We start from the raw sequence: 24,664 nt of genomic DNA, 5'->3' as shown, positions 1-24,664 counted from the left end.
ATTACAAAAAACATTCCACTGATTTGTAGTTTGGAATACATCAGCGTTGTAGCCGAGTGAAGGCTTTTTGGTTTGATAGTTGAAGACGTGTGTGATTCTCTCTGCTACAGTCGAGAAATTGCGAGAACTTTAATAAATTCATTTATTTCAGGACTGATTTCTAAGTGTCACAAGAACACTGGAACAGATTTTGAGCACGCAGTCCTGCTTCTCATTCCACTAACACTGAAGTGAGTAAACATCGACAGGCCCCATTCAACTCCGATCAAAATGGCATCATTTCGCATTAACCCACGATCCCCCCCTTCAATGTGCAACAGAGGCAAAACTTGTTTAGGTACACAAAAAGATTCAATGGTAACAAAATCTCCTTTCACACAAGATTTTAACACAGACGTAGTGTAAAGATCGGGGGTCGTCTCTGTTCCTTCCTGAACAACAGCGAAGCTGAAGAATCAAATAAAATTTTATGCTGGGGATGAATGTCGCTGCAGTCACTTGACAGAGTCTCCCCGCAGTTCTACAAGGCCGGCGGAGAGAAGGAGAACAACGGACCGATTGTCAGGGGGGAATAAAGCTCTGAGAAATCCTGCCTACAATGTGCTCTGTTGTGACAAAGGCCAGCAGAACTGTGGGGGGGAGGGGCTCGCTCAACCACACCCCCTTTCTGAAGGGGGTGGGGGGCGGTGGGGGTCGAGACGACGGCTCCACTCTCGCTCTGGAAGAACTCTGAGGCCACCTCGCCTGATTACCACCTGCCCGTCTCCTATATTTTCCAGTTGCACTAAACGCCCGTTAAACTCAGTGTTCGAACAATGGGGGGAGTGGTGGCCGGTGCGGACTGCCGCTGCCTAGCAAGAACAGGCTTTTCTGGCGGTTCACTTTTCCCCAAACACAGCGGTGAACGCCGAGTCGCCCGCTCGCGAACATGTTTTCCAGGAGCCCGTCCCACGTGCTAGCCAGCTCACAATGCGCCCATCTGAATTTCTCGACCAGCAGCGGTTTCTCCCGATTCAAGCAACAGCAGATGTCTGCACTTCACAAAAGAGCACAGGCACAGCTGTGGAATATACGGTTTCAAAAAGTGATATAAAAAAGATGTATTCCACAGAAATGCGTCACTCTAGAAAAAAAGGTTAAACCTCTCCTTGTTAGCTGGAAAATGGAACAGTGGTGACCTCATTTATACCAAAAAAAATATCTAAACAGTGAAGAATATTCGAATGCTCACATTTCAAACAGACTGGGTGTTTTCAAGATGACTGTATTGGTTTGCATTCTTAAGAAGTCACTTGTGGTGGCTGATACATTCAGTTCCTAGCCTGTTCTCCCCTTACCTTTGACAGATAAAGCTTTGTAATGTTACTCCCTTAGCTGCCATTAGACTTGTTTTGTTTTTTTTTCCACTGCAGCACCCTGTGAGCTATGGGTAGCTGCCAGGTCCCTCACAGTATGATGTAGAGATTCAGCCAAGTCGATGCCTCGCGCAGGTTGCCTAGCAACCGCCCGCCCCGACCGCGCGTGCGCCGGTACCACACAAAGAAATGCGATTGTTTTGCTGTTGTTTTTCACAGTATAAACACCAGACAAATGCAGATGAAATGTGAGCCTCTGGAGAGGAGGGGAAAAAAGAAAGAAAAGATTTTTAGTCACAAGGATTGCCTTCCACTGTTCCTTCCGTTCTTGGCTATGAGTCACAGCACAGCAAATGGGGTTAAAACCTGGTGATAATCCCAATTTGAAGATCATAGATAATGATCGTGAACATTCTGCGTGTTCCTTTTTATTCTGACCGCCCTGACACGCACATTGAAAGGGACAGCACAATGGCCAGAACAATTCAACAACCCGAAATACTGAAAAATAAATTCTTTCCCTAATGTTTAAAACGTGCCCTGCCTCCCCCATGCCTCTAAGGCCCCCACCCACTTGCCCCACTTCATCCAAGAATGACCCAGACAGCTAAAATGGCTGATGTTTGACTCAAAACTTTAGGAAATAGAAGTCGGCCATTTTAAAAAGAAAGAGAAAGCCCCTCCAGGAGTGATGCCCGCCCTGACCTCGTTCAGAAAGAGGAGGTGCTCTTTAAATTTACCGTGACAGCACACACGAGAGACACAAAACAGGTTGTTTTTTTCAGCTCGTTAACGTTTTACAAAACCAAAAAAACATTGTCCGTTATCTTTTTTTTCTGTAATTCCTCTTTCTGCGTTCAGTCACTCACGGTCCTTATAACGTTTCCCCTTCTGTGTTTGCTATTGGCTGGGGAAGAATTCGTCCATCCACCCGTCGGTAGAGTCCAAGTCTGCCCCATCCGGCAAGTTAAAGGAGCCGGCGCCCGTGGGCTGGCTGCCGTAACTGTACGTCAGGTCCTGACTAGACGTCCGCTGGTAGCCCTGTGGCTGCCCGCCCTGTACGTATGAGCCCCCAGAGGCCGCCATTGGCTGGCCCGGGCCCTGGTTGAAAGGAGTCATGTTGGGCACACCCTGGTTCATGCCGGGCATGACCATGGGCCGTGGCTGGTTGGTCCTTGGCTGGCCCGACATGTGGGGCACCATCTGTCCGCCCATGGCAGGGTTCATGGCCCTGGGGTCCACCATGGTCTGGCCCATGCCCTGGGGAAAATGCTGTTTGGTCATGCGCGGCTGGCCGGGCTGCATGCCGTAGGCCGGGCCGCCATTGTTGAAGGCCACCATTTCCCCGCTAGTCCGGCCACTCATGGCCTGCAGGCTCTGCTGCTGCTGTTGCTGTTGCTGCTGCTGCTGCTGCTGGGCCCAGCCCGGCGCCCCCTGGTGGCCGCCGCCGCCCATCATGCTCTGCAGTCTCTGCGCCTGGGCTTTGGCCATGGGCTGGACCACGTTAGGCGCCTTCATCTGCTGCTGGGACATGGCCGGGTTCATCATCATGCCCTGGCCGTACCCGGCTACCATGCCCACGCCCTGCCCGGCTCCAGGCTGCCGCTGGGCCTGGCCCGGGTTGTGGCCCATGGGCATGCCGCTTTGGTTTGGGTGCTGCAACATTTGGTTCATGCCCGGGTTGAGGCCGTACATGCCCTGCTGGCCCTGCTGGTTGCCGTAGGCCATGCCCATGTCGGACTGGGCCGCCGGTGCCGGCATGGAGGCCGAGTTCTGCACCGGCGCCATGGGGAGCATGCCCTGGTTCTGCTGCTGCTGCTGCTGCTGCTGGAGGAGCCGGGCGTTGCGGATGTTCTGGAGGGCCTGGTTCCTGGCCGCCATTTCCTGCGGTGTGCCTGGGAGAAAAAAAAAAAATCAAGGCCGATCAGAACTCTGTAACAACAAAACATAATTTTCATTTGGCAGGCCCCCTTACTCTGAGCCAGGTGATGCATTTTTTATTTGTACAGCTTGATGTTTATTGAAGGAATTCTGAGAGGATTCAGGTTTGATAACGCACACAGGGGTGAGACAGCAGTTTCATATCTCGGATTTAAACTTGCAACCTGGTATAACAACAAAGTTAAATATTTATTAACGTAATGAAAAGCCCTGATTTTGAAAGTGTTCATTTTTGTTGATCGAAAATGTAGCTGAACAACTGAGCCGTACCGATGATGGCAAAAATTACTGAGTGCTTTCCTGTCTTAAAAGCTGAAGTTAAGAACAGGTATCAGCCATGCCAGGGAACTATCCTTCCAGCTTGACTCCAGCGCTTTCATGTTTTTACCCACGGGAATCCTAGTATAAAAAAACTTTCAGTATTCTCCTCAACACTGTTGTAACATAGCTACCAGCCTTGTGTTTCTACCTCAGGTCTCGTTGCACCTGTGGTTACCTTTCTGTCAAGGCTTCACATTGATATTCCTGTGCGAATCTGCTTCCCAAAAAGCTGAGCTTGAACTACACTGCCCTGTGGCTTCTCCACAGATGTGCGAGACCATAACCTGAAGAGATTATTTTGGACTCTTTGTGATCTGCTCACCACAGAGGCCAGATTCTCGCTGCCGCCTGCCATTTTCTGTTCTCAACTTTGACAAACACAGCTTTGTAATGCTACTCCTTTTAGCCGCCGGTGTGCATGTGACGGCACAAATCGGAAGGGCCCAATCCAAGCCCATTTCTCACAAACAGCTTCCGCGATACATCCTGAACTTCACGGCTCTTTACAGGGGGAGTAAATCAATGCCTGCAGTGTAGCGGCGGCGGGTCCCTCCTCTCCATTAGCCGGGAGAAGCTCTACTTGTCAGTGATCCGAGTTGACTCGGCGGAACACTTGAGATCTGGGGCAGGTTGCCGTGGCAACGAGCGCAGCCAGGAGGCGGGGGGTGGCGGGGGTTGGGGGTGGGGCGGGGGGTGGGGGGTGGTGTAGAAAAAAGGAGCGATGAATTTCAGACGGCCACATCGAGCTCCCGCGAGGAGCGCAAAAAAAAAACGCTACTCGCAGGTTAAAGATGACCTTATGTAATACATCAGAGCAGCACCAATATAATCCAAGCGCTGATGGCTCCGACAAAAGCAGATTCACCCCCCCCCTCCCGCCACCTCCCCCTCCCACCCCAAGGATTAGATCTAATAGGGTATCCATGGAAACTTGACAAAAGAATCGATAGGAAGAGACACATTTCCCCTCCGGGAGGGCGGGGAGGGTGTTGGCAGTTGCCCCTGACAGACCACCAATAATCTGGGATGTCAAAGACTGCGCTGATTTGCTCTGAGGTGAATGCGAGTGTGTGACAGGGACTATTAGTGACTTCATAGCACCGTAAGCTATGAAATCCTGGGGAGAGAACACACAGTCTTTATTATGTGAGGTCACCACCGTCAACAGAAAACTTTTAACTGGACAGCTACGAGAAGTACATATAAAATGATTTCTTTCTTGTTTGGAGGCTACAGTTGGTCTGTGAGGAAAATACAACCTAGAAAAGCATTTAGTTGGACATGAAAAGCATTCATGTTTCAGCCTAGTAAAGCCCATGGACTTCAGGGTTCTTGGCTTGGCCCTCTGCAAGTTTCTTAGAGTAGTTTTTTTTCAAGATACTTCTTAGGCTTTTTTTCCAGAAAGCTTACATTTTTGAACTCCAATGAGATGCACATGTTGAAAGACTACTGCATGGTAAATTACTCTGAATAGACTACGGTTCCCATTAAATGCGCTAAAAGACTTTACAGTCTGTAGCTAGTTCAGCTGACTTTGAGATCACTGCGCCACTATACCCAGCTATGACATGCTGAAGAAGGTCTCCTCACTGCAATACATGACCTGACTGGGGTGGGGGGCTTGATTACAATGGAGATGTAATCAAGACAAGGACTCAATTTCACAGGCATTTCTTTTCCTCCCTCGGTCACATGACTGCACTTCAGCTGGTGGCCAGCAATTTTCATTTCACCACAGCAAAATGGCTGCTGTGATTTTTTTTTTTTTTTACGACGATGCTCGAGAGTCGGCTCCCGGAGGAAAGGCAGGGCTAATTACAGCCGCGGACCACGGCAAGGTAAATATTGCGATTGGGAACTCTCTTCATTCGCGGCTGCGAGCTCAGATCGCATCTCCTTTCATCCGTTTTGATTTTCTTTGAAGAGGAAACACGGTCTTAAATTGGCGTTTGTCTGTGAGCACTTTTGAAGAAGCAATTACATCCGTCAGACTAAACTCAGAGAGAGTCCAAGGATTTTAAAAATGGTAACAACTGTTACAATTATAAGCTAAATAAAATGTTGAATATATGACAATTCATAATCAATGGGTTCAGGGGCCTTGCGGTTAGAGGGCTCTGACCTTAGAATTTTGCAGGATCATTGCCCCGCTATGTCACAGCAAAGACATATTAACTATTGAAAATGTTCCCATGGCTTTTCTCAGCCCTCAGGAGGGGTTATGGCCCTGTCACAGAAACTGGAATAAGTGTTGACTGTATTCATCCGTTCAGACTCAGACTCCCAGAAATAAACAGCACACTGTCTTTGTCACGAACAGGCAATGTTTGGTGTACAGGCCTAAAGAAAGGGCTTAGAAAACTGTGAGGAAGTGACACAACATGTTCCTCCCTGTTGTGAGCTGTTGGTGAACTCTGAAAGTGAGTATCCCCTCTGTGGATCTGCCACTTACCCTGGAACTGGTTGACCTGCTGGACAGGGTAGGGGTTCCTCTGCTGCTGGGGCATTTGCCGGGGCAGATGCTGCTGCTGCTGTAACTGGGAAGAGAGGACACAACGCCACCATGTTAGGAAGGGCTCCAAATCAAATTAACCCTACAGACACAGCTCCGCTGCTATTCATGTGTCACAAACCACAAGAGCGCCAATGGAGAATCGGTGACAAAGCTGACATCAATCATGAGACACGCTGTTCGAGTCTGGGGTCTGGGAACCTACCCTCTGCTCAAAATCACACAATTGCTCCTCACACCAAATACCATTTCAGTTTAAGGTAAGACATTCCTCCGGCACCTTTGTAGAACGGAGGGTCTTGTGGAACACAAAGGACTGCTTTTTAGCAATGAGAAACCTGGTGGTGGATTCAAAGAGACTCCACTAACCACAGCACTGCCCCTTAAATTCAAAGCAGTCGCTTTTTTAAAATCGACAAATTAAGAGCGCAATGCAATCATCCCTCCTGGTTCCTTTCATTTGTGACAGTTCTGGAGGTTTCGTTTAATCAGGAGGGCAGACGCCAATGAACGGAGGTTCACAAAGGCCCTTTAACTGCCAGGGTGCAGGAACCGCTTTAAAACAGCACATTAACTGTTCACTATGCTGTTATTAGGGCCCTAAAACGTCTCCATTCAGCAATTACACATCATGAGGCAGAGATTCCCGCTGCTACAAGAGCTCTGCTGTGCAACTCTCTCTGCTAATTCTGTAGGTTGTGCTTGACAAGTTTAAACAGGTCGGAGGCCTTTTCGCTCTGGCCTGGGCTCCCCTCTGTCTCAGTGTGGGCCAGGGCTTCACCTTTAACCACTGTACAGCAGAGTAAGACCTTTGCAGTTCGCTTTAGTTTAGTGTGAGAACCACTGACACACAGAGGAGAGGCACTGAAGGAGCACAAGTGACTGCTTCTCCGTAGGAATGAACAGTGTTTCTCCTGGAGCGAGGGACAGCAGATGGATAGAACATCTGAGGCCAGGTATACCGACAGAAACTCAAAGAAAAAAGGAAGCTGCCATTTTGAAAGGCCCCAAGCTCACACAATGTGCTCTACCTATACCTGAACATGCCCATAATTGTGCTGAAAGTTAATTTGTGCCACACTTTGCTTACTGTGAAAGGAATGGGAAGTCCCGCATTAGCGCACGCCAGGGGGGTATACAGTATATGCCCTCCAGACACAACAGTATCTGCTTGTAATCTTGCAGATCAGAGGGAAGTGAAGTGGGGAGGAGGCTGGGAGGAGAGAGGGGGCGGGAGATGATCGTGCATACTGAATTGGAGCGCCGCGGTGGACCCGATCGGGGGGGGCTTTGCATACCTGCTCGGCCAGCAGCTGCTGCTGCTGCTGCTGCTGCTGCTGCTGCCTCTGCTCCCTCAGGAGCTGCTGCTGCTCCATCAGGTGCAGCTGCACCCGCTTCTCCTGCTCCATCTGCATCATCTGCTTCATCATGGCCGCCTGCTGCTGGTAGCCGGGCGCCGGCGCCACGCCCCCCGGGCCCGGCAGCGGGGGCTGCACTCCGCCGGGCTGCCGCGACATGCCGACTACGCCCTGCTCCTGCAGGCGAGAGAGAAGGGGGGGGGGGGGGGGGGGAGAGAGGTTAGACAATCCATCACCTCAACCACACAAAGATGCATTAAAGGAAGGGCAGAGAGAGTCCGCTTTGGCCATGAAACGGAGCTTTGTTATTCTAAATTGGGGCAAAAACAAGGTAACAGGCTCTACAGATGAGGCTTTTGGGGTCAGCTCACTGTCCATTTCATAGCCCTGATGGGTGTGTCTGTGCGCTCGTTTTAGCCGTTCCACACCAGCTGAACACCTCAGGCCTCTGCAGATACTGACACATGCAGACAGATAGCAAAGCTGTCCTCTGCTCAGGGGTCAGAGGGTCCTGCACAGTGCTGGCCCCCTATGCAGTATGCAGTAAAGTCTCACAAAAGCTGGTCTGCTCACTCTGAAGGCTACACAGTGGCAACATTATTGGTAACTACAATTCCCAGACACTAATATACAGCAAAGCTGAATGACACTCAACAGCATCCGGAAAAGAAGAATTGATGAGATCCTATAAATCCATCTGTGAGATGGCCTTTGTTTACAGTGTGCACTTCCATAAACAGTCCAAACAATGACCACTTCAAGCCTGTTACACACAAGGTATCCAGACAGAGCAAAACCTTGATGAAAAGAAACTATACGTACATTGATCAAACTGCATTAGCTGTGTCAAGTGGCTGGAATTGTCAGTGTAATGCATACTGTATAATTGCACAACTGTAAGCTTTGTTGTGCTTCATTGCTTGTCTGTAAAAAACTATATTGTTTCATGCTACACTGAGAACAGACCATATGCTCTGATGATGCTGAAGATGCACAAACACACCATTAGACTGCAAAACTACTCAGTCGCTTAAGGCCTTGAACATTTGATTCAGAACAAAAACAAAGGCGTAAACAAACACAATAATGAGTCTGTTAGAGCCCAGAAAGCAGTTGGTTATGTACGAAAGAAAAGGGGCGCATTGTCTTCAGAGTTTCCCTGCGCCTGAGTTACAACCGTGTGCACCCTGAGCCGAGCTGAGCTTTCAGAGATACAGCTGTGCTCTGGTCGGAGGGAGAGAGGGACGGCTGCTGGTTTTTTAAAACACAAAGGCTCAGAACGCCAGATGAGACGAAAAACCCCGCAACCCAGCACCTGTGCCTCCGGAAGGGGGGGGGGGGGGGGGTCTCTCACTATACGCCCTCCCTGACAGAGCCGGGGCCAAAATGGGTTAGAGTATGAGCACCGAGCTCGTAAAAGCCAGCCTGTAGGGATGGGAGGGATGAAGGCACTATGTGCTTGCTGCTAAGGGCAGGGAGGGATGTTTGCTGTACATTTCTATAGGAGCAGAAAGCCCTGCCCATCTTGGCAAACACCCCCCACTCCCCCTTCTCCCTGTTGGCACTCTAAGGGCCCTTTATTTCAGACCCTTACTTGAACAGGTCTATCAGGTGACGCTTGATCCCAAACGCTGTGGGTGGGCCTTTAAAGTGTAGTGCAGTGTCCGCTCACGGCCTCCACACAAGCGGCGCAAGATGGGACGTGGTAGGACCACGTGATAGGACCACGTGCTAGGATGCAGCACGAGACCCCGCGCCGCCTGGGGGAGAAGCACCTGCAACCTGAAAGGGATCTTAACCAACCCCGATTCAGCCGTGCCACGGAGAGAGAGAGAGAGAGAGAGAGGCTTGACTCTCTAAAGGATGCGGCAGACTTGAGTGGATTTTCTCCTTGAATACCAGCTGCTGGAAGGATAACTTAAACCGCCTCTCCTGCTGCAGCCGCTGAAGCAGGTGTTTTAATTATACACGGCCACAATTAAAAAGATCTGGCATTTCTCCATCATTTAAGATGGAGCGCCGCTAACCCCCCACCCCCCCACCCCCACCAGAATGGGCTGTGCTGCTGAAATTACACATCCACAGTGGCCACTGGCAGCTGTGATGTGTGTCTGCTACCCACCTACTCACCCCCCCCCCCCCCCCCCCCCCACACACACACACACACACACACACACACTGGCAGAGCATGACACACGGTCATGCGGCTACAATCCTGCTGGATTCCTTTGATGACAGCGAACAGGGTGATGCCGGGAGACGCCACAGGACGCCTTCCAGCCTGCACACCTGTCACCGATAGCTTGTGTGCTAATACCCAGCAAAATGCTTTTGCTGTAGTCCCACAGAATGGGGCGGCATAACAGGCAAGCTTTGGAATTCGATAATTCAGTACCACTGTTCAGCTTTCACCATATTATATCTGATAAAGACATACTTCTATTACCAATTTAAAAAAGCTAAGCAACAGCGACAAAAGAAAGCGGTGGCCTGGTCACAGATTTTGATGAGGGCACAACTAAATGATATAGAGACATTTTCCACATAATTTTATCAACAAAGGCTGCTGAACATCTCCCACTCATCCTCTGAAAGAGGCTTTCCAACAACTTTGCACAGAATGGTCAAATTATGATACAGACAGCGTTGAATCAGTGCAACACAGAACACTCAATCAACAACACAATGCAAGAAACAAGAGCAGAAAGGGTCTACAGGGGCAGACGAGATGAATCCTCTCAGACACAGCGAAACAGGGCTGACCTGCAACGGCAGCCTCCTGCCGGAAGGTGGCGACATTGCGCTGCATCACCAGTGTCTTTCCCCAGCCTTTTCCCAGCAGATGGCTTAATCATGACCAATGTAATATATGTCTCCCTCTTCCTCCTGGATAATGTGTCTGAGGCTGGGCCTCGGCACTGGAGTGTGACGGCGGAAGAGCAGGTAGCCTGGCAACTGCCGCTATAACAGTGAACAGATGGTGCTCATGCCGTATGATGGACATCACAGGACTGTGAGCCCTAAGACAACCTGGGGAAGACTCCCGTGGGAACACGAGACCTCCCCCCGCTCCGAGCCATATTCTCTCCACGGCCAGCCATCTCACAGCCTTCAGACCCCCTGCGACGCCACCCTGCCTTATGCACCCCGACAAAAACCATCACGACCCCCGTGTCTCCTTCCTCGTCCCCACCCCTTGTCCTCCATCACTCCTGGTTCGGGAGGAACAGTGCCTTCTCTCTGACCCACGATGCACTATTTCCAGTAATCAACCTGGGCCATCGCAGCTTTCACACACCACGACTGATGTCCCACTCTCATTCCTACACCAGGTCTGAGTCTGACGCGCGTCTGACGACGGGGTCTCCGTTCCAAGAAGCCCGCTGCGTTTCGCTCTACCTGCTCGGCTCTCCGCAATGGTGAGCATCAGCTGTCAGGCTAATGAGCGAGCTAACACTGCTCATTTCTGCTGTTAATTAGAGTCTAGGTAAACATTTATATAGTCAGGATCACAATGAGCCTACAGGGGAAACAGAACTTAAGGCTCGCGAATTAAATATAAACAATACGCCCGTACGTGACAATGATTCATTTGTACCCTAACGATCTCGTCTGTAGATACAGGATAAAGACGCGGAGCTGCGGTTTTGAATTTTGCACCCATTACAAAGTGGGAAGTTCGCCACTGGCAGGGTAACAAACATATTAGCTGCTGGGAGGAAGTCTGGAATTTCTATCCTTTATCTTCCACTCCTGCAGGACACGTGGCGTTGCCTTTCCATGGAAAGCGAATCTGCTGGCCGTCAACTTTATTGGGCTGGTGGGCGGGAAGAGCCGAGGTGATGGTATTAAATGGGGGGAAAAAGCGAGGCTGTAAAAATGAGTGTGTTTCTTCAGCGCACAGCGGTCTACGGAGGAGAGGAGCGCTTACATTTCCCTACCATGAGGGCAGAGCGATAGGACGCTCTCTTCCTTTCTTTCTCCTGGCTCAGAGGCGAAATACATACGAGCGCTCTGAGCTCATATCTCCACCCCGCCAGCTTGAACAGATGTGAACGCAGGTAATCGGTGCTGGGACATGTTCTTTACTGTGTCTCAGAAGGCAGGTGAATGTGCCGTGCTCTGCTCTTCCGACCCGAGACCAGAAGCCTCTGTGCGGTTTGGCCAGATCAAACGCGAACATCAAAACACACTGTCTCCAGGCTGGAGAGCGAAGACCTCTGTTCCCCAACGGGTCGAGAGGGGAGCACCGTGTGGCCTGTCCCCTGAGCCACCACAGGACAATCGTGCGTCAGAGTCACAAGCCCTCGAGTTCTGCGCCGACGCCTTGATATGGCTCGGATAAAGAGCTGCTGTTGGTCATAAAGGGCAGTCATTGTGTGTGTGCGGGTGCTGTAAAACCTGTCCAGTGGCCTTCCCGATTTACGCCTCTGTTACACCGTTTTAAGTGAAGGAGTGAAAAAATGCACTTTCCTGTGGCCCAATCAATGAAATTGTCTAGTAATGTGGGGTCAAACTAGGAGCGCTGGTGTTCGCAACATAGCTGCTTCTGTAGATGAGAAACAGACACGGTGTGTTAGGAAACTGCCAGTGAGATGTTTGCTGAGCTCTAAGTTAAGGGGATCTTTATTAGTTTGCAGGTCAGAGTGTTATGTAAGCCTCCAATCAGGTTAAAGGGGTGGAGTCTGGGGCCTCTTTTCAGCCAGACATCGCTCCATAAACTCTGCCTGACACTTGGCGCAGTACCCGCCCCCTCTCTTTCTCTCTCTCACACACACAAACACAGTCACGCACACACACACACACCACACACGCGCACACAGACTCTCTCTCTCTGTGTCAGAGTGGAGCTGGGAGCAGCAATACCAGAGAGCAAAAGAAGGATTGGGGGGGGGGAAGGGGGGAGAGAGGAGACAGATGGGAGAGACAGAGAGTATGAGAGAGAGAGGAGGGAAGAAAAAAGGGAGAAGGGAGGTAGAAAGACAGGAAAGGAGGAAGCTACAGAGGCAGAGGGGGAGGAAGACAGAGTGAGAGAGAGAGAGAGAGAGAGAGAGGGAGAGGAGGGAGAGACAGAAACGAGGGTGGGCAGTTGCTGAGTGAATAAACCTGAGGCACACAGGACAATTAAACCCACACCGCAATGCAAATGGATCGGCTTATTAGATCCATTGATTAACAGTATCCACAGCCCTGGCACAAAAAGCCCCGCTAATCTAGGGGCCTTGCTCCCAGCATCCCTTTTAATAAGGGTCACACGTGCCAGCACGGGGCCTATCCCTGACCACAAGGACCCAGCATCGCCAGGAGTCCTGGGACGCTCCAGTGAGAAACGGAGCGAAGAGAGGGAGAGGGAGAAGGAAAGAGAGAGAAAGAGAGAGAGAGACGGGGGGGGGTTTGTATCATCTCCCGATCCATACTCACACTCCTCTCAGCTCCTTTGTCCTCCTGCAACGTGTGCTCTTTATTTAGAGGCGTGCACAGCGACCGCGCGGGCTAACCGCTAACGGGAAACAGCGACATTCTTACTTGGCCCGCGCTGCCAGTTAGCGAAACAGCAGCAGCACCATATGAAAATTATGCACTTCCTGAATAGGAGATGACCCTGCGCAGATGGTGCCGCCAGGCTTTTACAGAATTAACAGATATCCCCAGACTGCTGGCTAAAGAGGATGGTCCAGCCCGTGGCCTTTCGCGAGCTTATGGTAATCCCTGTCAATGTGAGGTGTGCGGGACCAGAGAGGACCGCTGACGAGCGTGCTAGGCAGAGAATAATGCACCACAGGGTACCCACACACAGCACTAAGCAGGTCTGGATGGGAAATACAGCTGGTGGGACAGAGCTTTAGCCTTGAAACCAGCTCAGACAACGGACATGCATGTCGACCCGGCTACTGCTATCACATTTAGCATGTGCTAGGCTGGCCATACCTTCACTTTCTTGCCCAATTTAAAGTTATGAGCTAATAAAGGACCAAGCTCTCCACTGACGCTCACTTGGTCTCGGATATTGAAAGTACAGCTGGTTCTGAACAGTTGAGGTGAACTGTTTCTCAGCTCTCCTAAGACCCTGGCGAGGACATGAACAGGCTGCAGATGTCTGATGTGGAACACAGTTGGCTGAGCCGCCTCTCAAAAATTTAACTACATTTATCATCTCTGCGCAACTTCGGCAGGAAGAGGTAAGACGGCATGGTTGGTCTGAACCCAGCTGACTGTTTCAGTCATGGGGACAACAGCAAAGGAACGCAACACAGGTCACCTGGCCTGTATAACACAGACCCAGGACTGTGACACCCACACCGTGCGCGATGGCAGAAATACTATGACATATTGCTGGAACAATCATTCCCTAAATAAATAATAATTCCTATTAGGTCTCTGAAATCCTGGTCGGTCCAACTTGTCCTTGTGCCACAATCCAGCCTTGGAGGGGAAATTCCTCCCTTGTCATCAGTCAACAATTACTCTAACAGATTAATGAAAATCAGGAAAATGTTATTATAATTATGAGTAGTAGTAGTATAAATTAATATTCATGGTGACTTACATAACATTTTAAATAAAATCCATTTATGGCTGGATATTTTCTACTGAAGCAAAAGCACCAAGCACCATTTGCTTATAGCACCACGCCAAGATGCAAAATCTCTTCTCCATACCGTCAGTCTCATCCAATCAGGAAGATCCAAACAGCTGACAGGGAAGAGGCCCTGCTCTCAGCAGCAGGAAAGAGCAGTTGCTCTATCAGCGTCACTTAGCTTTGGTCAATACACGACCTTACTCGCACCACTGCTAAATGCAGCCCAATATAAAGTTATATAAATATATCTCACTGACACTCTGTCGGTTCATTTCGATCGATTCCACAGCACATTACACATTCTGATGACCTGGTACAAATGTATCTGGGAAGTGCACTGAAACACAATCGGAGATAACGGTGATAAGACTGACTGACTAATAACTGACAGAAGAGCTGATTGGAGGGCTGCCTGGATCAGGGAGGGGCGGGGCCAGCACCCCTTTGCCGTCTGCCTCTCGCATGGGCCCCCGGTTGCCATGGGCAGCTGGAGCGTGCAGAGGAGCAGGGATTCCTCTAGCCACCCCCCCCGCACTCACGCCTGTCTGGTCTGCTCCGGCCCTATTGGGTGGCCGGGTTATTTATTACGCCCTCCCTCCCTCCCTCTCTCTCTCTCGCTCACTCGCGGTCCGTTTTTACGGCCCTGCTCCGTCTCCCCGGGTGCAGCTGGGCGGGGCTGGGGCCGAGTGGGAGGGAGGCGCGCGCCTCTTCTGCAAGGAGCTGAATCAGAACCAGACAAGGGGGGGCGGGGGGGGTGGGGAGTAGAAGGGTGATGAGATCATCGGCCGCCAGGGGAAAACTGGGAGCAGATGAATTTGCCACCTCGAGAGAAAAGTGAGGCACTGCAGTCGCTCGCTCGCTCACTCCGGGGGGGGGCGGGGGGGCGGGGGGGGTGTGGAGGCAGCAGCGCTACGCTCGGCGGAGACCTGAAAGCCTCTCTCAGTCACGACTCAGGGACTTGAAGTGCTCACATTAGGAAAGGGAGCTATCAGGCCTGCGAGGCTAACTGAGCCAACCAGAATGCTACTTCATGATACAGTTATCTGAGTCAAACTGAAGCTTGACCGCATTCCTAAACGAGGACATGGCAAAGAAAAAAGATGCAGCTGGGCATGAAAGAATGATAAGGAAAACCAAAAGCGCAAAATGACTGACGGCTGTCAGCCCCACTGTCTGCGGATGTGCGGCTAGGACTGCGGCAGGGTTAAATGCTGAAAGAGTGGGAGGGCAGGACAGAATGAGCAAAGGTCACCCGGGGGTCAGCTGTGGGGTCTATTCCATCACTGTGGGATGTGAACAGTAAAACATTTCCTTATTTTAAAGAGCACCCAGGGCCATCCTCTGAAACACTATTAGCAGTTGACCTAAAACATGTGTATCTTATTGGAGCTTGAAATTAATTTGGATTTTTCCGGATATCATCAAAAAGGTCCTTGAAGCAAAGTGTGGCTGGGCGCAATGTCAATGACCCTCACGAACCAGTTTTATAAATGCTTCGTTCAGCCAACCAGCCACCATCCCTGGATCTTTCATTTTTTTCCCCTCATATAAACACCCTAGAGTAGGTGACCTGTCAATTGAGCATAATCCTGACCCCCACAGGAAGAAATGATTCACTAGCATCACAATGCAAGCATGACCTCTGTTCAACCTTGAATTAGTGCAGTGACAAGGGGTCAGAGCGAGCATTGTGGGAAGGAGGCCTCAACACTAAGGCTTATTTTCTAATGAAACCCATATCCCACACAGACGCGGGTACGACCTCTTGCTAACGTAGCCCTGTCAATAGCAACATGCTCTAAAAGCTTTGAATGGCCGTCCTGTGGCTGGTGACAGGCGGAAAGGCGCTTGGGGACCGCAGCCACCGCGCGCGTACCTGTTCTGTTCCACAGAGACGGAGCGAGGTGACAGAGCCGCCCTGATCAGATTACACCGCAGCGCATCCATCAGGTGGATCTGCAGGGAACGCTGCCTCCCTCACTCACGCACACACACGCAGGCGCAGTGCACGCATACACAAACACGCGATCTCACCCTCGCAAACACAAGCTTGTGCGCAGACGGTCAGACAAAGCTCAGGGTTCCAGTGGCTGAGAAAGACTCAAACGGATTCAGCGGTTCCTGGCTTTGCTGAAACGCGAGTCTTTCGAGCAGCCCTTTCCTGGGAAGCTCTTTCTAGAGCCGAGAAATCACTGGAGGCGAACAGAAGCAGCCCACTGTACATCTGTATTTCCTCCTCTCCTTTCAGCTGCCATATTCCACGGCCCAGCTCCTCCAAACAACGCAGGAATTATGAAGAGATTATCCATCATTAATTCACAGCTGCAACAAAGGGGGAGAAGCAGGGAAAAAAAGGGCTAGAACCGAGAGATTCTGCGCTGCGCTCGCCTTCGTATTTGGCCTGTTTGTTAGAGGGAGGGCTGTTTACTAGTATCATTAGATTACCTTGATGTCAAATGGTTGATTATCCTCCATCAAAGATTATTTCTGGTCGCAGCCTTCCCTAGGAGGCAGATCGGGGTAATTTGAATAATTTAGCAAGGAGATCATTTCTATTACTCGCCTGTTAGGAGACAGGAGAAGGCAGCGCAGTTTCCTTCCAAAAAAACCCTCCCCTCTCACCAAATCACTCTCTTTCACTCTCTCTCCCCCAATCCTGCTCTTTATCTCCCTCCTAATTCCGCTCCTTTTTCTCTCTTCCATCTCTCTTTGTCTGCCCTCTCTCCCAAACCCCCTTTCTTTTCTCTATCTCCCGCTCCCCTTTGCCTGTAACGTTCTCTCTCTCTCAATCCCTCCATCACTCTCCTCCGCTCCTTCCCTCCCTCCGTTCGTCGATCTCACCGTCGTCTTTCTCTCCCTCCTCCCCCACCTCTCTCTCTCTCTCTCTCTGTCTGTCGTCTGTCTCTCTCTCTATGCCCTGCACATGGCACATTAAGGCTCCTCCATGGAGACATATCTCTGTATCTATCTCAATTAGCAGGCACCGGGGACAGGTTCAGCGCCAGTTCACAGAACAGCACAGGTACCGAGCATCAGAGACAAAAGGCGAGCACACCGCATCCACAAAGCCCCTGGATGAAAAGAGGGCTCCACGTGTGACCGATTTACACGGAAGGAGCAGTTTACAAGCAAGGCTTTGAGAGGGGTAAGGGTTAAAGAAGCAGACTGTGCCTCCCGGGGGGGGGTGGGTGGGTTCCAATCCCAGACGGCACACTGCTCTCGTACCCTTGAGCAGGGTACTACCTCAGATGCCCCAGTTGTATGAATAGACAGACACAAAATGTCACATTTAAATTTAGTCACTCTGATTTGAGTGTTGCAGTACAGCGAATTAATCGTAACCTTCAATTTGAATTGAGGGGATATCGTGCTACCGTTACTACGCTAGCGAAATAAAGCATCTTGTGGATTATGTGCTTAACTGATAGGAATTAAACAGGACGTGGAGGGGAACAGTGCAGCGCGTGTTACAGCTCAGGCCAGACCTCGTGCGCGAGGGGCAAAGATGGCCGAGCTCATCGGGGGAATTTCAGCAGCATCACGCTTCATTTGGCGGACACGGGCAGGCCAGCAGCGGGCCAGCGCTAACACGCACAGCGGTCAGCATCAGCCCAAAGCAATCGATCTGTGGGGGGCGGCGGCGGTGGCGGTGCGCGCCTCACATCACCCTGATTAGGCCCTTCCTGGAACAAACTGGGCGACGGGGTGCTCCTAACGAGGTTTACTCGAGGTTTACAGTCACACAAAAACACACACACACACACAAACGCAAATAAAGTACATACACAATCCACCCTCATATGAATGAAGACACTGATGAGGATGGACATAAAGTCATTATAATTGAAGTAATAAAAATCAACTCTGACAGACAAAATTGCATGTGTTAAATATTACTACTGCCAACACAGGTGTCCGAGGTGCTGTAGGTGAGGTGGCCAACATTTCTGTGCTGGTTCCCGAGTAAATGGTTACAGTGATAATGGGACGTGGTGAAGACGGCCTTATCGTTTTCACAGTTTTGCCGAAAAGGCTTCAAAGTGTTAAATCGTTGACTCAAAGTTGTGTTAAAAAAGGAACCCGTGGTTAATGCATCAGGGAGACGAAATGATACTAACTTTTCAGAAATGTGTAATTATGTTACATGAACCAGTCAAAAGCACGGACATGCGGATCCATGAGCGTCACAAAGCTAATAGCGCTTTCAGAAATAGAAAATGGAAAACCCATTAAACAAAGTCTATATTACAGTCCTAATGTTTGGGCTCCACACATTAGACAAAAAAACATTAGCTCTCTCTCTCTCTCACACACACACACATACACATACACACACACGCACACACAGAGTATCTCTCTGGGAAATGCACACTTTCAATCACTCTCCCACCAAAACAAGTACTGACAACAAACAATAATTTGCTATTATTCCCAGAGCTGTTGAAAAGGGAGTTTCAGTGAGGGGGGACACAGTGCGCTGCGATCATGGTGAGAGTCCAGGGCTGTGATTGGTCAGATCCATCTCTCCTGCTTTCATACCTGGGCAATATGTCTCTCTCAAAAACTGGGCAGGGTAGATCATATGCACTTAAACACATACTTCAAAACCCCCACTTGTAGGCTAGTAATCAAATCATATTTCCTCCTAAAAGCACCAATTATTCCCTCTCCTGGATTAAGCAAATTATAGGTCTATAGTGCATTTGTTGTGTGACAGTACCCAGACTCTTCCCATAATGCACTGCAGCATTCAGCCTACTGGGTGAAACATCTTTTGATGCTCAGTCATGCCTCAATCGTGCCTCACTGAAGTTCGCCCTCGCTGGTAGGAGATGGCACTGCACACAATTTAGCACATAATTTAGCAAAGATTCTTTCTATAGACATGGCATGACCCTCTATACATTCAACCACAAAAATCCTGCTCCTGGCACCTAATGTTTCATCTTCTTCTAAAAATTAAACAGCCACCAGAAATCCTTTCCCACAATGGGAAGGAGCCTGGAGTGTGAAACATCCTCAGCTAATGGTGCCTTTAGCTAATCCTGCAAGGTAGCCCACCCTTCCCCTGCATGGTGTCACTTTCAACCGAGAAGGCTGCAGTGAAAAGCACAGAGAGATGCAACGCCAGGCAATCCCCCCCAGACCACTTGAGTAAATAATGCATCTGATCCAGGACTGCAGCGCAGCACAATATCTGAGCTTAAGCAATCAGGACCGAGGAGAAAATGCCCTGAGAAACACTAAAATATTTAACCGCAGAAGTGGAAGCCAACATCAGGGAGAAGCTGCTCATGATCACTGCTCCTCTTCTCCATTCTGGTCATTTTTCCGTGGCATTGTCCTGGTCTCTAGACCTGAAAACCGTACCAGCAACATGCCTTTTTGACTGGGAAAATCGACAGGATTTGTTTATCTGTTTTTAACACCGACGTAGCTCAGAGCTGCGTCTGAGCGCCCCTCGTGTTGAGCACGGCGCTAAGAACTGATGGGAAAAGGTGCTTTCTGCTTTTGTCCACTTCACATGCATCTGGGCTTTCTGCACAGGCCTTGGGGCTCATCAAGCTCAAAAGACGTGCCCCATCTTTTCCACGATCACGGATTCTTTTCTAAGGAAAAACTGCACTGGCGAGTGTGCCTGCGGTTATTCTGACCTATAAGAAACGCAATTCCAAATTCCATTTCTGAGCACACGTCAAGCTACATTTTAACAAGGGCTGGATCACACTTTTAAGGACACCTCCGGGTCCTTGCTGTTGGGGCTGTGAGGCGTGCCCTCGCCCTGTGATCAGGGATCTTTCCGCACGGCTACGCTGATATTGTGACCAGTCACCCTTTTATCGCCCAGTTACTGCAGATACTTCCAGAATCAGATATCCCAGATGCATCTCCAGAGGAGGAGCGGGTCTGTGAAGGGACCTACAGCGCACTTCAAAGAAAAGCATCACACTGCACACGGCAGATCAAACCATAGATTCCCCCCTTCTAAGAGACACTGCTTTGGCATTAGTGGAGACAGTAAGCTGTAGCAGCAGTCAGAGCGAGGGACTGTGGGGGGAGGGTTGTGGGTTCAAATCCAGGGGCAACGACACTGTACCCTTAAGAAACGTGTATTACCTTAATTGCTCCTGTAATGACCTGCCTGCCTAGCTGCGTGGCAGTGTAATATTACAGCCGCTCCACATATGGACATCTACTAACAAAACAGGCATACTGTAGATATTAATAACTCAAGCCACCCATGCTTCTCGGCAAGAGCGCGGTTTCCCTCTCTTCCTCCGCGTCCAGATGCGCTCCGTTCGGGGACGATCGTGAAGCAATCAGCTCCTTTGTTCCGTTGGCGGGTGGCCTCCGCTGAATGCAAGGCGCAGCGCTCTCTACCTGACCACGGTGTCAGCTTCACAGCTATGATGAATTCAGGCTCCGAGAGAGTCCTGAGCTTCCATCACGCGAGGTGGGCTGATCAGCGGTGTGCGGCACGGCTCCACAAAACAGAATGAAAAGTCCTGTCCGGCTCTCCAGCGCCGGGACCTTGTCTGAGGCAGTAACTGCACCTATCTCTCCCTCTGTAATCAGCGGTGGCCTCAGCAGCATTTACAACGAACAGACGCCGTCGGCTTCTTCTGCAGTATTTTCTTCATTCCTTGCTGATGGTGCCGTGACTATGGTGAATTACAAGCACAAAAATGTCAAAAATTCTTCATCACACTAAAAGATGCAAGGAATGTTTTTGGATTCCCTTGCAGCTTGTCATAGAGGCTAAACACTAAAAGAGTGCATATTACAGTATAAATAATGAGGCAGAAATATAATTTTTTCAGATATTTAGGCTGACTGGATCTGATGCATTCTGGGGGGATGGGCCTGTCAGGGGAATAAGGAATAAACCAGAGGAAGGGGATGTGGAGCAGGGGAACTTCAGGGTACAAATCCACGATTACCGCTGTCTGAAAGCTCAGTGCCAGGCATGAACGGCTCGGCCTGTCAAGTAATACAGACGTGTCCAAGTTGCAGCAGACCAAGACATCTTACATGCCTGACAGATACATTTTCAAGACGTCCGGAGGACCTGAAAACCGAGCGTGACCAAGCTAACCATGGCTCGGAGTCTGACAGAGGCAGTCTTTAGAGCTAGCACCTCACAGCTGTTTGAAGCCCCGTGAGGAGAAAATATGGCGGCCTTCCCCAGAAATTACATACATTAACTGCTGTATTTCATGTGGAAACATGCTGTCAACATAGACTGCCATCTTTATGTATTGACTGGATTAACACTGCATAATCTGAATAATGCGATGCCTATGATGGAAGATGAGCAGTGATTAAAAAGCTGGAAGACAAATTGCTCCCCCGCGCCCCTGATCGTCCATATGGAGCATATCTCTTCCTTAAATGAAAGGCGACCTGATGTGCAGGACTTTTTTGCCAGGGAAAACGCAGTGCCCAGTGCAGCTGCGGTGTTCTGGGAGAAGATTATGAGGGGGGATATCTAGTGAGTGGTCTCAGAGCACAAGCTTTTGATCCGTTCTTGTAAAGGGTCATTATGCACATCAGTGAATGAGTGGCATTCACACTCATTTCAACCAGGAAATACTTCATAGAAGGAGGAGGAGGTCTGAGCCTGTTGTGTATCAGGATGGCTACAGAGGAGAGCAAAGCCAAGCTCATCTCCACCAAATGGGGCGGTGAACCTAGACCCCGCTGGGGTAAGGAGTTCAGCCACAGTTCAGGGCAAGGCAAAGCCCCTGTGAGGGCCGGGGCGGATGGGGAGGGACAGCGGCCGCTCTCAGGGACAGGGTGACAACGTTTCAGCGAGAGTGACAGACCCTCCGGAGCGTGGAGCGAACAGAGCTCGCCCCTGGGCCTTGGCGCGGGCCCCGTTCGGCTCGGCGTGGACCCCGCTGCCGTCTCCCCTGCCATTTCAATTAGGACGCTGACATCTAATGGGACTGTTTTAAGCCATCAGCGTTTGATCGATGGCCTTTGCTCTAACACTGAGATGCTGGGGGAGAGGCAGGACACTGTATGTGGATGACTCCGAGAGCGGAGACTGTGTGTGTGTGTGTGTGTGTGTGTGTGTGTGTGTGTGTCTGTCTGTGTGTGGGAGAGATCACCATTTTTAAAAAGAACTTTAAATAATTCAATTAGAATAACACTAATCATTTAAAATGCATGTACTGTAGGAGAGTGTATCAGTGGTGGGGGAGGCAGAGGAGCTGCAGGCCAGTGTGAAGGGGCTGGTGCTGCTGGCTGCATCAGCACAGCTCCCCCTCCCAGCCCACACATTCTAATCCCACAAGAGAAAACAAATCAGGACAAACACCAGGGGACCGGAGGTATAATAACCTATTATCTGTACCCAGACTACACGTACCACCTCTGTGGAACACACAGTTAGGACTGCCACTCTCCAGGGCATCTGGGACTCGAGTGGGAGGGGGGAGGGGAGGGGAGAGGGCATTGGGAACAGAGACCACGCCTTTTCCTGTCAGGGCTGGTGGACGTTTGTGTGTGTGTGTGTGTGTGTGTGTGTGTGTGTAGTCCCAGACACCATTTCCGGGGAGCAATTACTGGGCTTGATTTATGTTCCCAGTCAGAAGGCCCTTACAGGGACCCGACTCTTCATCCGCGCAAACACGTCAGGCTTTTATCGGCCAGCCTCCCGATTAACAGCACCCCGGCTGGCCCCGGAGATGAGCCCTTCATCAGATACGGCCGGCCTCCTCATTTCCACCCAGCGGCCACTTAGCATCGCTGAGCAGGCCCGGCGGAGCCGCCACACGGAGGGGCTCCCTCCTCCTAAATCCTTCCCTCACCTTCATTACTCACTGGTGTGCACCAAATTCTTCTTCCTTCTCAGGACTTAGTTTGCCTGCTCACAAGTGGGTCCAGCCGGCTGCGGCTGTAGAGGACAATCGCATGCCATTGTTCTGCTAGTGTCTGAGCAGTGTGCCTGTTATAGTGATCAGTACTGGGCTCCATCTTACCGTGAGTAGGTGGTGGGGGTGGCGCCCGAATCTCGGGACGCTCCTATCCCTGGGAAGACACCCCAATCCCCCCTCTCCACGCCCCGCTCCCCACAGCTGGGGAAGGTAAACATTCTCCCTCCCCTGATCACAGCGCTGGGAGCAGAGGAGCGAATGCAAGAAGCGTCGGTGGCGACGGAAACCTCAAAAGAGCATCGTGTGGGTGTGTGACACACACACATACACACACAGATACACACACACACACACACACAAACCCAAGGAGGAGGAGGAGGAGGAGGAGATTACAGGGAAAAAAAAAGAAAGACGGCAACACTAGATGACAGAGTTGATTGTTGACGGCTGTTACAGCCACCGCCGCTACGGGGAATTACGAGACAAGAAGAAAACTAATTACTCTGTGATTTTCTAATTACCTGTGACTTTTTGACAGACTGCGCACAAAATGAGGAATTTACAAAGTGCAGTGTATTGAGTTATTGAAGAGCTGCTTGTGTACGGGGGGGGATGGGGGGGGTGAGGGAGAGAAACAGAGAGGTGTGGGCATGAAATGAGCGACGGTCCTACCATCAGGGAGAAGGGTTTGAGCGCTCGCGTTAGGCTCATCCTGGCCTCAGAGCTTTCGTCTGTTTGTTTATTTGTTCGTTTCATCACGTTTCGCCTCATTTGCATAGTTTATTTCGAGGCGGCATCTCGTGTGTTCGGAATAACAATCCCCGCGTCCGCTTCATTAACACCAGAGGCGTATGAGGGCCGCCGTTCGCAGCGATGGTCCTGATTGATCAGGCTCGCCGTGCCACAAACAGCGCGTTTCAGAGGAACACAGGGGTTATCTTTCCAGGCGCTGACTACTGCGTTTATAGGTTACTCAGGGTCCACGCAGAGGCGTGTAATCATTGATTGTTCTGCCGGCAGCTGAGCCGGGAGAAACGCTGACGTGATTAACAGAAGAGGAGTAAGGACTCATCTGCAGTCTCTCCCAGCGGCCCGGCCGGGAGGAGGAACGCCGTGAGCCCCCGAACATGGCGTTCCTGCAAATAACAACTCCGGTGAAAAGATTATACAGTGTTAAGCAGCGTCTCAGCCAAGCAACTAACAACGGGATCGGAGGGGCGAGCCGAGCGGCGAAAGGAACAAATGAAAGAGACAGGTTAAGTCCCTAAATATCTGTGGGATTTGGCCGTTTAAACAGAGAGGGCTGATATCCAGTGCGCGTTAGTGCATGCTCATCAGGGCATTGAGCGGCTGCATTAATGAACCGCCGCTGCAAATGAGCTCACCATAGGACTGAGATAGGCTGCCCGCTCACACGGGCACGCATGCAAACACACACACAGACAGACACACACACACACACACACATACACACACACACACACATACACACACACACACACACACACAGAGTCTCTCTCACATACACACACGGACTCACACACACACACACACTCTCTCTCACACACACACACACACACACACACACACACACACACAGAGACTCTCACATACACATACACACACACAGACTTTCACATACACATACACACACACACACACACACACACTCTCTCACATACACACACATACACACACACACACTCTCTCTCACA

The 24,664-nt window shown here is 50.5% G+C and overlaps 1 protein-coding gene across 1 annotated transcript in view; it reads right to left on the bottom strand.

Annotated features, from left to right (window-relative positions):
- Positions 1-687: 687 nt before the first annotated feature.
- Positions 688-24,664, bottom strand: part of maml3 (mastermind-like transcriptional coactivator 3) — a 145,097-nt gene continuing 121,120 nt past the window's right edge. The window contains exons 3-5 of the mRNA XM_036516815.1: positions 7,428-7,664; positions 6,070-6,154; positions 688-3,250 (exon numbers count right to left, since the gene is read on the bottom strand). Coding sequence (XP_036372708.1) covers positions 2,256-3,250; positions 6,070-6,154; positions 7,428-7,664 — 1,317 coding nt within the window. The 3' untranslated portion in view covers positions 688-2,255. The remainder of the gene's footprint in view (positions 3,251-6,069; positions 6,155-7,427; positions 7,665-24,664) is intronic.

The sequence above is a fragment of the Megalops cyprinoides genome, chromosome 22, assembly GCF_013368585.1.
Source record: "Megalops cyprinoides isolate fMegCyp1 chromosome 22, fMegCyp1.pri, whole genome shotgun sequence".
NCBI classification, from domain to species: domain Eukaryota; kingdom Metazoa; phylum Chordata; class Actinopteri; order Elopiformes; family Megalopidae; genus Megalops; species Megalops cyprinoides.
This window is presented reverse-complemented; position numbering and strand designations above follow the sequence as displayed.